Raw genomic sequence first — 17015 nt, forward strand, 5'->3', positions numbered from 1 at the left:
TATTTATTATATTTATTATATTATATTATACCCGATCTTATATTACTATAAAATAAGACCAGGTATTATATTATATTATATTATATTATATTATATTATATTATATTATATTATGTAAGACCCGGTCTTATTTAATTTTTGCTCCAAAAGACGTATTAGAGCTGATCATCCGGCTAGGTCTTATTTTTGGGGAAACATGGTAGAATCCCTGCCCAACCGTGGTATTGTTAGCAATCACACCTTATCATTAAAAATATGCAAAGCCGTGTGGAAAACGTTGGCTTTTCAGACACTTTGCTGTAGCTTTTAAGCATGCTTGAATTTCTTTTGCACTTGCTGTGTTTGCTTTATATTGATCTGAAAAGTGCAATGTTGACCTACATTTTAGACTCTGGGTCTGGCATGACTTGTGATCCACACAGGAAGTGGTTGCTGAGACTCACAAAGTGTTACCCTGCTTGTGGTGAGTGCTCTGCTGGATGAGACCCCAGCTCCCTCTTCCTTGGCAGAAGGCGCTCCTTCTGCTGCAGAAAGTGCCATTGAGTCACCTTGCCTGGTCGGAAAGAAACTGGGCTGGCTGAGAACTAGTCCTGCTTTCCATGGAGAGATGATAATTTTCTCTTCTCTATCCTGTGTCTTCTAACAACTCAGCTTCCCACCTGATCTAACTTACCCCGAGCATGTCCTTCCTCTGGGATTGAGCTCTAATGTCATATTTAAAAAGACAATAGTGAATTTTTGAGGTCTGATATTTTTTCCTTGCCATTTGGCAACCCTTCTTCCCAACAGAGGACAATACCCCACTTAACAAAAATGTTGCGTTAGAGAACTCCAAGCCTTCTGCAACCTACCAGCTCCTGTTCTCCAGGTTGAAATCAAAGACACCTGATTTCAATAGCCCAGATTTTCCCTGATCTAAAGAGGATTTTGTTTATTAGTTGTATAACTTTCTAAATGAGGAACAGTGATTACCATTCAGCTCTGAAAAAAGCAGACACATGGCTGAGATTAAATGTCAACATGAAAGCCAACAGAATTCAAATTTAGTTTCAAATTTGCTGCAAAGTTTTCTCTTTGGAATGGGGAAAACACGTTTTTTAATTTCCTAGTTATGAGCCGGAGAGTAACATTTGGACAATTTCTTTTCTCCCTTTCCTGATTTCCCGGGGCGAAATGCCATATATACCTTTAGCAAGTGTAATAATGCAGGGTCTCAGCTCCCGCTCCCCGCACAAGAACGCAGGATATGGTGAGGCCAAACAGGAACAACAACAGAGCCATAGATAGGGGAGTCATACCACTATATTCTCCATGGCAGCTGATTGAGACACAAAAGCAAACATCCGCCAGTACCCCAACAGAGGATCTTCCTGCACCCCAGTCTTGCTGGCGGCTGGGCGAGACACAGGAAGTAGGATCCCCACAATCCGCAATCCACCATCCGTGCTTGCTAACCCCACTTGCTAGCCACAATCCGCCATCTGCTTCTCTGCCAGCCAGCCAACCAACCAACCAACCAACCAACCAACCAACCAACCAACCAACCAACCCCCCTAGTGTAGCCATGCCAGTTATATTAGTGGCTAATGGCTAACTGGTAACAGCTGATAGCCACCCAGCCACAGCAGATGACCATCTAATTACAGGCTGATGGCCATCTACTACCCGAGCCAGCACCTTTCCACATGAGGCCGAGAGCCTGGAAACTGCTCTCTGGGACTCTGTCCCCACAGCAAGCCACTGCATATAAAACATGCCTCATGTCCCAAATTCATAATTTGTTTTTATTTCTTTGAACGGGTCATATTGCTATCACTACCCTCTTTGGTCACAGTTAATTCATCTTCGTGCTTTTCATACCTGTATAGGGACAAACACAAAATAAATATCAAGTCCAAAAAGCAGTTTCAATTTCTACATAACAAAGCCATTTTGAATTGACTGATTGTTTTCACAGGGTCCTAACGAATGTAACTTCCGCTTCTGCCTTCTGTTTGCTAGGTGTCAGGATGAGTGTCCTGTCGGTACATATGGAGTGCGCTGTGCTGAGACCTGCCGGTGTGTCAATGGAGGGAAATGTTATCACGTGAGTGGCTCCTGCCTCTGTGAAACAGGATTTTCTGGTGAGCACTGTGAGGCACGCCTGTGCCCGGAAGGTCTCTACGGCATCAGATGTGACAAGCGGTGCCCCTGCCACCTGGACAACACTCATAGGTGAGGGTCAGTTGCCCCTGGAAGGAAGTGTCCACTATTTGGAAGGAGAGATTGGCAGAGAGATTCCCATGCCAAGACCTTTCCTGCTTCTGGGTCATCCTGGGCAGGAACCACTAAGTAAATGGAAGGCCTTTGTACTTAGGGGGCGGGGCGATGGTGCAAGTCAGAAGTGCTAAAATTGTTAGATGGTCATGGGTGGATGTTAAATTATATCTCTATTAATGGCTCCCAGCAAAAATTAAGCTTGCTTGTGTTATTAGAACATTTCCCTAAAAGGGATTCTGTGACATTCCTTTAGAAGCAAAGATGCAATGAGAGACATGGCTTTTTAGTATGTAAAAATATCACAAAATGATTCTCACGGCAACATCTTACTTGACGAAACATCTGTGTAGAGAGGAAGTGTACTGGTGGAAGTTTTGTGAAAGTGCTTCACATGTGGCTGTCACATGTGAAATATGTTTTCAGAATTGATTACACTGACATAGAACTCACAGGGGTCTTTTAGCTCAAAATATCTCTCAAAGAATGTACGAACAGGAAACCATGATCCCACCCACCCTACTGTACATTGTCTGTCCCTGAAAATATCTTTCCACCCCCTTACTTCCTCTCCCTCCCCTAAGGACCAGATACATATCACTTAGAATTCTGGGTCTCCGTTGCAGACTGCTGGGAAAGTTGAATTTGACAAAAATGTAGTGCATTATATAGCAGTTCAGACATTATGAGAGTTACTTCTATTTGCATTCAACACAGCTGTTACTTCATTCATGCTCCTAAAAGATAACTTGTGGACACATCAAATCTCAAATGCACAAAAGTTAAAAGTAAACAGAAGCCTGTGGTGGGTCTCTGCTTTAAACCATTGTTAGGAGCAAAAATATGGACTTTGCACTGAGCACGTGTGTGTGTGTGTGTTACACTTTAGTGGGACATATCAAAGAAGTACATTCTTAATGTATCTCAAGCAACTTTGTAAGCTACTTCAGTCAACTTTTGGTTTTCTTTATTGGAAAATACTGCCACTCTTTACATGTAAAGGTTAAACAACCATCTGGGCAGTAAAAATGAATAAGCTCTACAGGATTTTGTTGGTTTTAACCTCTCTAATGTTTAAGGAGCTGGCAGGATTAGGGACAAGTCATGAGTCTAGCTCCCTTCCTTGCAGTAAGCCTTGCCCCAGCAAAAGGTAAGCCTTGTGTAGTGGTAGCTAAGAACTTTTTAATACCACTGTGCTGTTTCATTGTATGTAGACACAGCCTGAAAACACATAGATTACAAAACTTACACAAAGGAGCTCTGCTACGAGAAGATTGGAGAAGCAGAGAAAATGTTGATTTTGTTGAAATTGGGTAGCATGTTAGTAGTGGCAGGTGCAAGTGGACAGTTACTTATCATCAATACCATGCTAATTTTAACATAGGTCCCATGTACCTAAGCATGTATGCTTTATCAAAGAAACACAGTCATCCCTCAGTATCTTTGGAACATTGGTTCCAGGATCCTCCATGGATACTAAATGCACAGATGCTGAAGTCTCTTATTTAAAGTAGCATATTATTCGCATATAACTTATATTTGCATATAGGCTACAGCAGGTATGTCTAGACATCACTTCATTTGCATAGATTCAACTTAGTGCTCAGCATCTAGCAAATTCAAGTTTTGCGTTTTGGAACTTCCTGGGATTTTCTTTTTCCGAATATTTTTTATTTGCATTTGATTTAATTCATGAATGTGAAACCCTGAAACCCATAGTTACGGAGAACTGACTGTACATGAAATTGTTTGACAATCACGTAGGTCAAAAGACCACTAAGATTCTATCTAATAATATATAACAAGCAATCAGAAGATTTAAAAACAAATAGCCTCTGAAGTGCTTCCCTAAATAATGAAAGCTACTTTTAAAAATTAGCTTTTACAAATTTCTGTTAAAACCAGTTGAATGTTGAATAAATGAGTCCGTCTTGTTGAATTCACAGTTGGAACCATTCATCTGATTCTTACATTTTGAACTTCTATGTAAAATTCCTGGAAACACAAGATTCCTTTGAACCAAAAGGCATAGAATCTTTGTATTAATTGAAAATCTAGCTTGTTCATTTTACCATTTAATCAAGCATGTGGAACTGGCTATTACATAATTCATGATTTATATTTATCCTAAATGCTTTCATTATACTTAATGAGATAAGTAAAGCAATACAAACTATTAGTTTACATTGTCTTTAGGTGAATTTTGAGTTCTGTGGATGTACATATTGACACATTGCAGCCATATGTTTGAGTAGAGGTTTGTGTCAGTTAGCTTTCACTGCATAAGAAAAAAAAGAAGCTACCCCAAATTTAGTGGTGTAAAACAACAATTATTTATTAGCTAATGATATTTTGCTTGACTGTTTGGGCTGGGTTCAGCTTGGTGATTCCTCTGCTAGTCTCCCGATGTTCACCTGGCAGATCAACTAGACTCTGATTAGGCCTGGAATTCCTCACTCACATGTCTAGCATTTGGCTGGGTGATAGGGATGACTGAGCCATATGTCTCCAGCGTCTAACACAGGCCTGGGCCTCTTTACATGGTGAATGGCTTCCAAAAGCAGCAAGAGACCGAGGAAGCTCCAAAAAGCAAACTTCGCAAATGTTTGGTTATGTCATGTTTGCTAATGTTCCTTTCGACAATGCAGGTCACACAACCAAGTCCAGATTCAATATACTCTGTCTCTCTCTTTTTTTTTTTAAAGCTTACATACATTTCTTTTTCTTTTTTTTTTTTTTTTTATAGGGGAAGGGGAACAGGACTTTATTGGGGGAACAGTGTGTCCTTCCAGGTCTTTTTTTCCAAGTCAAGTCGTTGTCCTTTCAGTCTTAGTTGTGGAGGGCACAGCTCAGCTCCAGGTCCAGTTGCCGTTTTCTAGTTGCAGGGGGCGCTGCCCACCATCCCTTGCAGGAGTCGAGGAGTTGAACCGGCAACCTTGTGGTTGAGAGCCCACTGGCCCATGTGGGAATCAAACCGGCAACCTTTGGAGTTAGGAGCATGGAGCTCTAACCGCCTGAGCCACTGGGCCAGCCCCATACTCTGTCTCTTGATGGGAGGAGTTGCAAAGAATTTGTAGCCATTCTTATTTTTCAGTCTTTCATAGGGTTGAAATGAATTTAAATATATTTATAGGTGATGTTAGTGTTTTAAATTGCAACAATATTATTAGAGCCTAAAGATATTCACTGTGACCTGGACTTTTCAGCTGGAAACTAACTCTTATGGTGGAAATAATTTTGAGCATTTGATAACAGTTAAATTTGATAAAAGTCAAATGATATAACTGATTTTAGTTGAAAATAAAATTTGAGATTTAGTAAGATTCCACATGACATATTTATATTAGCTCTTGTTAATAAGGACATTTAATAGCTATGGGCAATCAGGATGTGCCTATTTGCAAATGCTACCTAATTATCATTACATTTGAGCATTAACAACATCTAAGGAAATGCACAAAAGGAATTTCAATAACTCATTCTATTTTAGCTAGTATTGTATTGGACTCTCATAATAACTGAACTCTTAAATTGAAAATTTACCAGAAGATTTATCTCTAGTTATATATATGTATAAAATGATAGGTATCCCACCCTATATGTGTATAATCCTATTTTCATATACACAAAGCAACCTGTTCTTTAGACAGAAACCAGGTAGGAGTATATCACCCTTAATTTCTAATCTGCTGCTCTAACATCAACACGTAAATCTCATTACCAATTAAGCTGCCTGCATGAGAACACATCAAATGCCTCCAAAGTGCTCTGGCTTCCTACACCTAATTACAAATTGCAGAATACTAATTTTGGTGTCAATCAATCTAGGAACCAGAGTGCTGCACTAATTCTCTCTGGGGGGCATTGAATATCAATTTCTCCATCTGCCTCTAGCTTAGTTCAATTCCCCGTCCTCAAATTATCTATTTCGTTTAACATTTATGTCTGTACCATGAAAATTACTTCCTTTTTAATGTAAAGTACTATTTTCTAGTAAAAATGTCCTTTTTTTAATATTATGTTTGGATAAGGTAAACTTTTAACCAATCCATTACTTGAAATATTTCCTTTCCTTTTCTTACATGTATGGCCTTACTGAAGTAAAGTTAAATTTGTCCCTGTGTTTTGCCCAATACGGGCTTTTATTGGTCCTGTTAACTTTTTATCTATGCTATATCCTAAACATTAGCAATTCTTTTTCATTTCTAGCCCTCCAAGCAGCCTGCTACCGAGCTTCTTTTTTCTTTGGTGTAAAAACATATAAGTAAATCTGAGATCGAGTTTGATTTCTGCCACTGCCTGTGTGAAACTGAATAAATTACTTACTCATTCTAGGTCTCTTTTTCCTCAGTGATAAAACCTTTGGAATGGTTGTGAGGATTAAATGAAATAATGCACATGGATTGCTTAGCATGGTGTTAGCACACATTCAGGCTCAGTGACTATGAGCTGCTAGTCTGTGCATTCACTTACAGTATCATCATAAACGTCACGTAAGTGAGTGTTCCCTGAAATTACTGGTGATTCCCTTAAGACTTGACTTCGAAAATTTAAAAACTAAGTTTAGGGGAAATCTTGCCTTTGTATTCAGACATACAGATTGTAATTTAGCATTGCAGGATGACTCAGATATACCAGGGAAAAGCAGATTAGTGTTTGAAAGCAGGATCCCTGGAGTCAGGCCCCACTGCACATCAGCTGTGACAGTCTTACTTAATCACTCCATCAGTATTTACTGTGGTCTGTCTGTGGGACAGGGACAGCTAACAAAATGCACTTAATTCTTGTCCTCGTGTAGCTCAAAGTCTAGAGGGGAAGGAAGACATTAAAAGATTGTACAAATAAACACAAGATCATAGAAAGAGCAGGGTGCTATGAAAGAAAATGACAGGAGAGACTTGTTTTCAATATGAGTGGTCAGCGTAGGCCTATCTAAGGAAGAGATACTATGTGAGCTGAGACTGGAAACCTAAAATGAAGAAAGCTAGACAAAGAGTGAGGAATAGCACTGTGGGCATATGGAATAGCCCATGCGGGGCCCTTATGTTGAAAAACCTCAATGCTTTTACAAACTAGCACAAATCCACTGCAGTTGAGCATAGCAATGAAGAGAGAAATGATGAAAGAAGAGGCTGGGGAGCAGGCCATGACCAGATGGGGGGGAGCCATGGGCTATATTTAGGGTGATCATATAGCTGGTGTCTGAGTGACCGCCTGGTTTAGGCCTATTGTCCTAATGTAATTATTAAGAATTCCTTTTTCACTCTTAAAAAAAATGTCCTGGTTTAGATAATTACATAGTCACTCTAGCCATGTTAAACAGTATGGATTTTATCCTAAGTGTAGTGCAGAGCCTTTGAAGGGTTTTAAGGAGAACGATACAATATGATCTACTTTTTAGGTGATGAGGCTCGACTGGATACAGGGAGAAAAGTTGGAAGGCTGTTCAGGATGTTAGGAGATAGGTTGGCTTGGAGTGAGATGGTGACAGTGAGGATGAAGAGACGTAGACGAATTCAAGATGAATTTTGGAGTTAGGATAGTTAGGTGTAGTGATGAAGTGGATATGGGAGATGAGGAAGAAGGAGTTATCAAGAATAACTCTAAGATTTCTAGTTGAAATAATTGAATGACTGGTGGTGCCAATACTTCATTGGGGATGATGAGGAATAGACACTTAGGAATGAAGAAAGGGAATAACACGGGCTCAGTTTTGACATGTTAAGTTTGAGATGCCATGGAAATACCAGATGTTTGATCAAGGATAAGTGATTTGCCGAAGGTTAAATAGCAGATAAGTAAATCTGAGTGGATCTAAGCAGATTTGAAACTCAGCTCCTTGTCTTCTGAATCCAAGCCTTCTACATCCAAGTAACCATCTTAAACATAGAGCTACACTTAGCTATCTCTTCATGCCCTATTTCCTGAATAATGCTTGTGGTGGATGCCTAGGCTTTGCTTGTGGGTACTTATGAGGTCTGACAATTAAGTTCATGAACTCATCCTAGAAAAAGTACTACATACCTCATTTCTGAATAGCACTACGATCGCCTTTGAAGTACTCCCCATGGGAAGCTATGCACCGACACCAGCACCTAGTCACAGTTCAAAACAATTTTGGAACTCTTTTTCTGGAATGGCCATCAGGGCTGTCATCGTGTTACCCTTGATGTCCTGAATGTCATCCAAATGTCTTCCTTTCAATATTTCCTTTATCTTCAGGTAAAGAAAGAAGTCACTGGGGCCCGGATCAGGCGATGAGTAGGAAGGGTGTTTCCATACAGTTATTTGTTTACCGGCTAAAAACTCTCTCACAGACAGTGCTGTGTGAGCTGGTGCATTGTTGTGATGCAAGAGCCATGAATTGTTTGCAAAAAGTTCAGGTCGTTTTCATCTAACTTTTTCATGCAGACTTTTCAGCACTTTCAAATAGTAAACTTGGTTAACTGTTTGTCCAGTTGGTACAAATTCATAACGAATAAACTCTATGATATCAAAAAAATGTTAGGAACATCATTTTGACTCTTGATTTGGACTGACAGAACATTTTTGGTCATGGAGAATTGGCCGACTTCCATTATGCACTTTTATGTGTTGTTTCAGGGTCGTATCGGTACACCCATGTTTCGTCACCAATGATAACAGAGTCCAAAACATCATCTTGCCTCTCCAAAAGGTCTTGGCAAGCTTAGGACTCTTCTTTGCTTTCGTGCATCAGTGAGCTCCTTCGGGACCATTTTTGCACACACCTTTCTCATGCCAAGATTTTCAGTTAAGATTTTCCTGTTTCTCTATCAATGTTTACTTGGTCTGCTATGCTTCTCACAGTCAGCCAATGATTTTGATGCACAATTAGCTTAATTTTCACAATGTTTTTTGTCAGTTCTGCTCATTACTGGCCACCCTGATTTTTCTTCATCAGTGACATGGTCTCTCCCCTCAGAAAAATGTTTAATCCATTTGTACACTGCTGTTTTCTTCATGGCATTATCCCCATAAAGTTGGGCTAATATGTCCCTGATTTTACTTGCACTCTTGTCAACTTTAACAAGAAATTTAACGTTTGTTCATTGCTCTTATTCAAGCTCAGACATTCTCGCAACAGCACACAAAAACACACAACAATAATAATGAACATCACTCAGCATGACACTGTCATACATCGACATGAACACAGCTTGAGACACTGAGATACCAAGGTTATGAAACCTTACGGAGCTGTTTTTACAGTGCTGTCAATGTAAGTGCATGGTGGCAAGTTCGCGAACCGAATTGCCAGACTTCGTAGTTGGAGTAGGGCCCTAAAACTATCTTTAAATAAATTTCTGAAAATGGTGGAACAAACCTTCCAACCTACAGGGCTGAGATCCTCACTTGACAGACTAGGATGTGGGGCCCAGAGAGGTTGTGTGCTTTCACTAGGATTACCCAGGTGGGGAGACAGCTTGAATTACATCCTCAGTCTTCCTCCCTCCCAGAAAATTGTTCTTTCCAAGAGCTGAAAATCTATGATCGGCAACTCTAATGAGAGGTCCTTTAGCAAATGTCTGGATGTCACAGTGGATTTTGTTGTTGGCCCCAGTTACGGGAAGTGTTCTAGCTCCATGAGGGGAGGAAACCCATCTTTAACAGTCTTCCAATTGCGAGCAGAGCTAGTTTGATTGTTAAGATTTTCCTGTGGTGGAAAGCACGTGTGTTTTGAGTGCCACAGGGTGCCCTATCGTGTCAGCAACCTCAGTAGCATGTGCAAATTAGCGCAGCTGATGTGTCCATTTGCTGTGGAGCGACAGCTGGCTCCCTAGCCCATCAATGCAACTGCAGTTTCAGGTAGAGACAGCTGCTCTGCCCCAGGTATGGAGTTCTGAGAGAAGAAACAGGCTGAAAAGGTTGTAGCTTTTGGGAGTTCCTTGGACATCACCCTGGCTAACTGATTGGTATTGCTTATTGGATGGAGACCTTTAGATCTTTCCTTCAAGTTGACCTTTTATTGATCAGTGCTTTCAATTTATGAAAATTAAAGTGAGTTTCAGACAAAAGGACCCATGATGCTGATTTCACGTAACATTTCTGTAGTACCAAACAGGTTTGGGCCAATTAATTAAATATCACAAAGCCTGGGAATGAAGTTTAAATTATTGTGTGTGGAATTACCCACACATTTAGTGATCATGGCTAAAGCAACATTTGCATGGGCCTTGGGTGTCATGTACCCGAAAGTGAACTGCTCCTTTCATCCATGCTCTCAGCTGTCACCCCATGTCTGGAGAGTGTGCCTGTAAGCCAGGCTGGTCGGGACTCTACTGTAATGAGACGTGTTCTCCTGGATTCTACGGGGAAGTTTGCCAACAGATCTGCAGTTGCCAGAATGGGGCTGACTGTGACAGTGTGACTGGAAAGTGCACCTGTGCCCCAGGATTCAAAGTGAGTGGCTTGGGCTCTGGAGGAAGGATTTGAGGGATGCAATGTGGGGGATGTGGATACCACGATTTATATGACCTTTTCTGCAGTACAATAAATGTACTAAAATCAATCCCATCATTAACAAGAAAAAGAGTAGAAAAAAGTAGTAATAAGTGATATAAGTAATTAACTTAGAATGATGACTGGGAAAGCTGGTAAAACTATAAATGTGGCATTAATATTTAATTATTAAATTAATATGTGCTATGAAGTATGATGTATTTTAATTATTACCTATGTCATTATTTTAGTGTTTTATAGGTAGCAAAGAAATTATTTTTTCAAGTGTAATATGTATTATTGTCAACAGTTTCTGTCTTAATTCCATGTAATTTGGAGCCACCTAATATATTAAGTTAGCGTTTGTTATGTATGTACGTGCAATGGTTCGTAGTATGAACGTTTTTTGGTTCCTTTGAGAATCTGGACCTTACAAAAATGCCTATATGCCAATAGAGCAGAATTCTGCCTGGTTTCCAGGATTTCTTAGCTGCAGGTTAGAAATCTTTGTTTTTAAAGGAAAATGGGTTTTTCTTGAATCATTTCCCCCCATTTTAAGGAGGAGAACGTTAAACTGTGAAGAATGTCAATTATTCCAGAGCACATAACGCAGAACGAGTGGATCATAAAGTCTCTGAGCTGAGAGGATCTTTACAGGGTTTTCTAACCTATGTCACCATCCTTGATTGGGCCCTTGTCTATCAGCCTTGCCTTACAGAGGCCCTTCTGTTTTTAAAGGGCGTGACCTCCAGTCACCTTTGATAACCGGCTTCTATGGTCAAGGGGTCAAGGCTTGCTGTCCGATAATAAATTGGATCGTACTGGCGGCTGAGTGTGTGTGCAATCCCTTTGCTTCACTCACTAATCATATTACATACTGTACAAGGAAGTTAGGGTGCATTGCAATGTAGCATTTAGTTCATATTTATCTTTATTTATTGACAGTAATTGTACAGCTACAGTTTATTGTTATATATCTACTTGTTTGAGCAAGGGCGAAAGGTTTTATGTTTGCTACAAAGGAAAATTAATGAAGGCAGCAGGCTTTTTTTGGATCGTATTCAATACTGTATCATAAACATAAGCCAGCTAGCATTGCCCTTGAATCTCTCAATTTGCATAGTGGTGACATTACAGCAACTTTTTAAAATGCAATGTGTTAAAATGAGAGAGGGAGTAAAATTAGCATGGCCAAAATACATTTTTGTTTATTTGTGTTGGCCTTCTTTCAATTGGTAGACTCGCATGAGTTTTCCTGTTTGTGCCTGTCTAGGGAACTGACTGCTCTGCTCCGTGCCCTCTGGGAACCTATGGGGTAAACTGCTCCTCTTTCTGTGGCTGTAAGAACGATGCTGTCTGCTCTCCGGTGGACGGGTCTTGTACTTGCAAGGCAGGTGAGTGGATGAATCTTTAATCTGATCCTGGTCCTGTTATTTCCTAAAGTCACAGGAAAGAAACTTTGACTAGAGTGCTAGGTTTTCCTGTGCCAGATTTTGGTACCTGATCTCTGAACGCCCCTCAACCAGAGTGGGCGCTCCTGTTTTCATGAGTTAACAAGAAGAGGCTCACAGGAAATGATCTCTAAAGTCGCTGCCAGCTCCAAAAGTCTGTGAGTCTGCGCTCTGGGGACAAGTCAGCTAAGCAGACATGTGTCTGCACCCTAAATTCACTGGTCTGGAGTGGTCGTGACACGAAATGGCAGCCACTCACTGATTTTACGTGAGGGCCAGCATGTGTCTATCCTGGATACTTACTGTTCATGGTTAACGGGGTCCTACTCTCAAGACGGGGTTGTTCTTTCAAACACAAACCTTCCTTCTTCCTCCCATACAAATATTTCACTTTTCCGACCTGAACAAAGCTCAGCATTCTGTGGTGTGCCTCCGTGTGCATTAAGGGGCCCCCACTGTATGTCCTTCCCCCAATGAGCCCAACAGTGCTTCTCAGTGCTGGCATCCTGTGACAGATCACACGGCACACATGCTATTTGGGTGCTTTTGTTCAGTTCTGATAGAGGCTCTACGTGGCAGAGCCTGTGCTCTCTGTGCTGGGGCGACACTGCTGTGCCTCTCCAAGATGTTTTTAAAGGGAAAGTGGCTTGGAAAGGCTCAGCGAAACTCTCTGCTGCCTTTGTTTGCTCATGTGCTTTGGTGTTCTTGTCGTGGCAGGCTGGCACGGGGTGGACTGCTCCATCAGCTGTCCCAGTGGCACCTGGGGCTTTGGCTGTAACTTAACATGCCAGTGCCTCCATGGCGGAGCCTGCAACACCCTGGATGGGACCTGCACATGTGCACCTGGATGGCGAGGGGAGAAATGTGAACTTCCCTGCCAGGTACGACCGAACCAGTGCCCAAGCTGGGAAGGCCTGGGAGCTGACGCCAGAGGGCTCGCCTGGTTTTGCAATTTTCCTGATTGAAAGTGTGTGAGTGCGAACCAACCACAGTAGCTATTAGAAGAACTGAGGTGTTTGAACTCAGAGTGGATATAGGGTTAAGGGAAAAGGGCTAGACATGGAAATTGGTTACGTAACGTTGTAAGAATCATTTCCTTCTTTTCCTTCATCTTTACTCAGGTTCCCCTCAATGCCCCCCTCTATTTTTTCTGTTCTTATACACCCATCTCTTCCTGGCAGCCAGTCAACAGCATTTGTCACACATGGCAGCATATGCCTGTCAACTCTCCAAATATGTGTTTCCATTCTAATGGAAATCCTCCAGCCTTCAGGGTGGAAAGTGGCGGGAAATTGAAAGGGGTTGGTGATGGTGTCACGGAAATACTCATTGAGATGGTTAAAGAAGGTTTGGAAATAGCCCCTTTTAATGTAAATATCTCTGGAGTCACAAAAATATCCAAAGATTTTGATGTGGGGATATTTTCCAGTGACTCCCCAAATGATGTAGGTGATGTTGGATCTGCCGGCAGTTTCTGAGTGCGGGCTGGGATCGTGTCTCATGAAGCCAAAGAATGGAAACACGGACCGGGGAGAGGCAAGAAGTTTTAAAAAGAGGATAGTTTATTAGAGGCAGGAGAAGAGGTTGCAGCTCCTGAGCGGGAGGGGGTCCTGAATGGGGGTGTCCCATGACTGAGGCAAAAGTTCTTACTTTTATACCTTCCCTTGCCTGCTTGGGGAAAGGGGCTGGCGACTTCTAATTGGATTCATCTGTCAGGTTTGTCCTGTTTGCCCATCCTGAAGGGATTAACGAACCAACCCTCTCCTATCTATCAGATCTGCTCCTTTGTCAGGCTAGAAGGGATTTGAGATTATCTATTAACCTTAAGGCGTGTTCTCATGTCTCTTTCCTGGAGTGAAGGAGACATTCCAGGACCTGGAGTTTCAGGATATGGCTGCTTTTTGTTTATTCTATCAGGAACCTCCCTGTCTACCTAGTAATCATACTAACTAACCTGTCTCAATTTCCCTAATTCAAGGCTGACTCCCTCCCTTGACCTGCTTTGGAGCTATCCATCTTCAGAAATCCTATACTGTGTCCACCAAAGGCTGACACGGTGCAAATGGGAAGTTCATTCTATCGTAACAAGCTGATTTCTCTTCCTGAATGAAGTGCGTGGGTGGTTTCTTTCCCTCTTTTCCATCACTCCTTCCTATCACAATTCTTTTCTCCTGAGTCATTAAACATTCTCTCAGTGGTGTGTGTGCTCTGCCTCCTGGAGATCATCTGGAGATCCTCTGATGACAAGATGACACCGTGACACCCTGAACAGGGCTCCTCGAGAAGGGCCTCCCACAGAGGTTCTTTTCTCCCCGGGCTTCCTCCTCATTAAGTGCAACCCATTCCCAAAGCAGAAAGAGGATCGATCTACTCTGGGCTATTCTGTGCCCTGCAGACCCTTAGGACAAAGTTAAGTTAGCTTTGCTGCCTCTCATCCACCAGTGAACAAATTATCAGTGTGCTGAGATGGGCTTGAGGGTCACGTTTCACTCCCAGTCTGATTGTGGACAGAACAAAGCCTCTGGCACAATCTTGTCCCTTTTTGTTTATCAGATGACTAAACCAGCAAAGGATGATGGTTTAGTGGCTCCTACTGCAGCAGAGCTAAGTCCTATGCAGCTCCATCAAACATTAGTGGGGACTAAAAAATGGTTTATTTTATTTTAATAAGTCCTAGACAAATGATTATGTCATCTAACACCCACTGCCTGTTTATGCTGGTTCTCAGGTTCCTTCCTCTTGGTAAATGTGCATCCCATATATTTCTTAGGGCTTGTGTGGTGTGGAGCGTTTGTAGTGCTCTCCCTCCACTCGTCAGGATCTGGCCTGAAAGAGCAGGGCTTAGGAACGCAGAGATTTCCACTTCCTCTCCCACAAACTAACTGATCACGTCCACGTAGAGTCATGTCTGCTGGACCACCAAACGGATATGCACGTGAAAATTGAAAATGTATATATAGGTCTAGGAGGGCATGAACAGGAGGCTGGCATTTAACTATTTTATAAAAATCTTTAGGAACAAAAGAAAATATGTTTAGGGGTCGTGGTTTCCGATAAGAAAGATTATTTTAATTAGTTGGCATATTTACATATATCTGCATCTATGCGTATCAGCATATTAGCATAATTGATTTCACCACTCGTATGCCCTAACTACTCATATGTCAGACATAAACTAAGGTTTGAGGGAGTTTAAAATACTGACCTCCTAGAGCCTACATTTTAGGGCAAGAAGACATGCGAAGAGGTGATGATGGTAATGTATGTTGCTGAGAGGTGTTTGGGAGAGGAGGAGGGTACTGTACCTGAAATGGCTGACTGTGGCTCCTTTTGCCTCCCATTGTGGGGTTCCCCATGGCTTCATCACTGTCTTCCGTGCAGGATGGCACATATGGGCTGAACTGTGCTGAGCGCTGTGACTGCAGCCATGCGGATGGCTGCCACCCCACCACGGGCCATTGCCGCTGCCTCCCCGGATGGTCAGGTGAGAGCCAAGGAAATGGAAAACATGCCAATCTATGCCTAGCGCTGTTCCTTGCTGTTTCAAAGAAACACACACAGGTCAACTTTTCAGGAACAATAGAAATGAAAGCAGTCTCCAGTGAGCTGACACATTTTTACCCAAGAAATACTACTGCTAAGGTTAATTAATCCATAATCCAGGAATGATATTTTTTGTTAAATTATGCAGGGGCAGTTCTCCTGAGCCTTCCTGTAATGTCCAACTGTCAGAATTTAGGCTGGCAAGCGGGGAAAATGTGAATTACTGTTAAGAGTTTAGTGAGACCTCTGTGGTATCTTTGAGCACTGAGGAAAGGATGATTAGAATAAACCATAAGATTATAATTAATTTCACCTTACTGAGGCAAAATATTACTATTAATATGGTTAATATACAAATATAAAATATTCATACCTAGAAATAAAAATTTCAAAACTTAACTTTTTCTTATAAGAATGTTTAAGTCATAAAAATTCATAGTAGGATTGAATAACAATTTTCTAATTGTGAGGTGGAAGTTTCTCCTTATTTATATGACCTCATGGTTTTAGCCAGGAAGTTGATCAAACTAACAGAGTCTTAGAAGAATAATGTTTTTGTTTGTGATGTACAACCTTGGGACATGGCATTAAGTGCCCAAGCAAATTGAGACCTTGTTCTTTTTTATACATCAAATAAAGCCTATCCTAAAAAAAAACACAAACAGAAAAACTAATGAACTTTTAAGTACTTATTAAGAAAAATTACCGTGGGAATGCAATAGGACAGTTATTGAACATTGGAGTGAATGACCTGATATATATGATCATTTCTACTGAAAGTAACATAGTATGTTGATTGCTGATGTCCAATTTAGAGTGAAACATTGGTGTGCTAGGGACTGGATGACAGGTAGATAAATGAACCTTAACTTGATTTAAAAATTCTGTTTGAATTCATTTGTGTGTGTGTATGTGTGCGCGTGTGTGTGTTTGTATACATATTGTATTTGCATCTAAATATATTTGTATATAAATTGAGAGATGAGAGGGAGATTTATTAAGACAAAACTGTTTCCCCATTGATGCTTCAGTATCCTCCAAAACAGTTTTCAACTTGTCCTCTAAAAGAGAAATTGGTGGTAACAAGCTAAGTATCCTCTTTAGTGATAGTTCGTATTTTCAGAAGGTGGATCTTTCAGAAGAGAATCTTATGTCTTCATACGTGAGATGCTACATTTAGGAAATTATGGGAGTCAGGGTGGTCTTATTTTTTTTAGCAAAAATACATACAAAGAAGACTCTAGAGAAATAATAAGTAATGCTTACTTACTGAGCGCTCATTGCAGTCTCACAACAACTCTATGA

At 41.1% G+C, this 17015-nt stretch overlaps 1 protein-coding gene across 2 annotated transcripts in view; it reads left to right on the plus strand.

Annotated features, from left to right (window-relative positions):
• Positions 1 to 17015, plus strand: part of MEGF10 (multiple EGF like domains 10) — a 155006-nt gene that overhangs the window by 104981 nt on the left and 33010 nt on the right. For both annotated transcript variants that reach the window (XM_074328540.2, XM_074328539.2), the window contains exons 9-13: positions 2002 to 2214; positions 10503 to 10677; positions 11990 to 12110; positions 12885 to 13048; positions 15549 to 15651. In XM_074328540.2, coding sequence (XP_074184641.1) covers positions 2002 to 2214; positions 10503 to 10677; positions 11990 to 12110; positions 12885 to 13048; positions 15549 to 15651 — 776 coding nt within the window. The remainder of the gene's footprint in view (positions 1 to 2001; positions 2215 to 10502; positions 10678 to 11989; positions 12111 to 12884; positions 13049 to 15548; positions 15652 to 17015) is intronic.

This window comes from Rhinolophus sinicus, chromosome 3 (assembly GCF_057876585.1).
Source record: "Rhinolophus sinicus isolate RSI-liver-muscle chromosome 3, RSI-T2T, whole genome shotgun sequence".
Taxonomy (NCBI): Eukaryota; Metazoa; Chordata; class Mammalia; order Chiroptera; family Rhinolophidae; genus Rhinolophus; species Rhinolophus sinicus.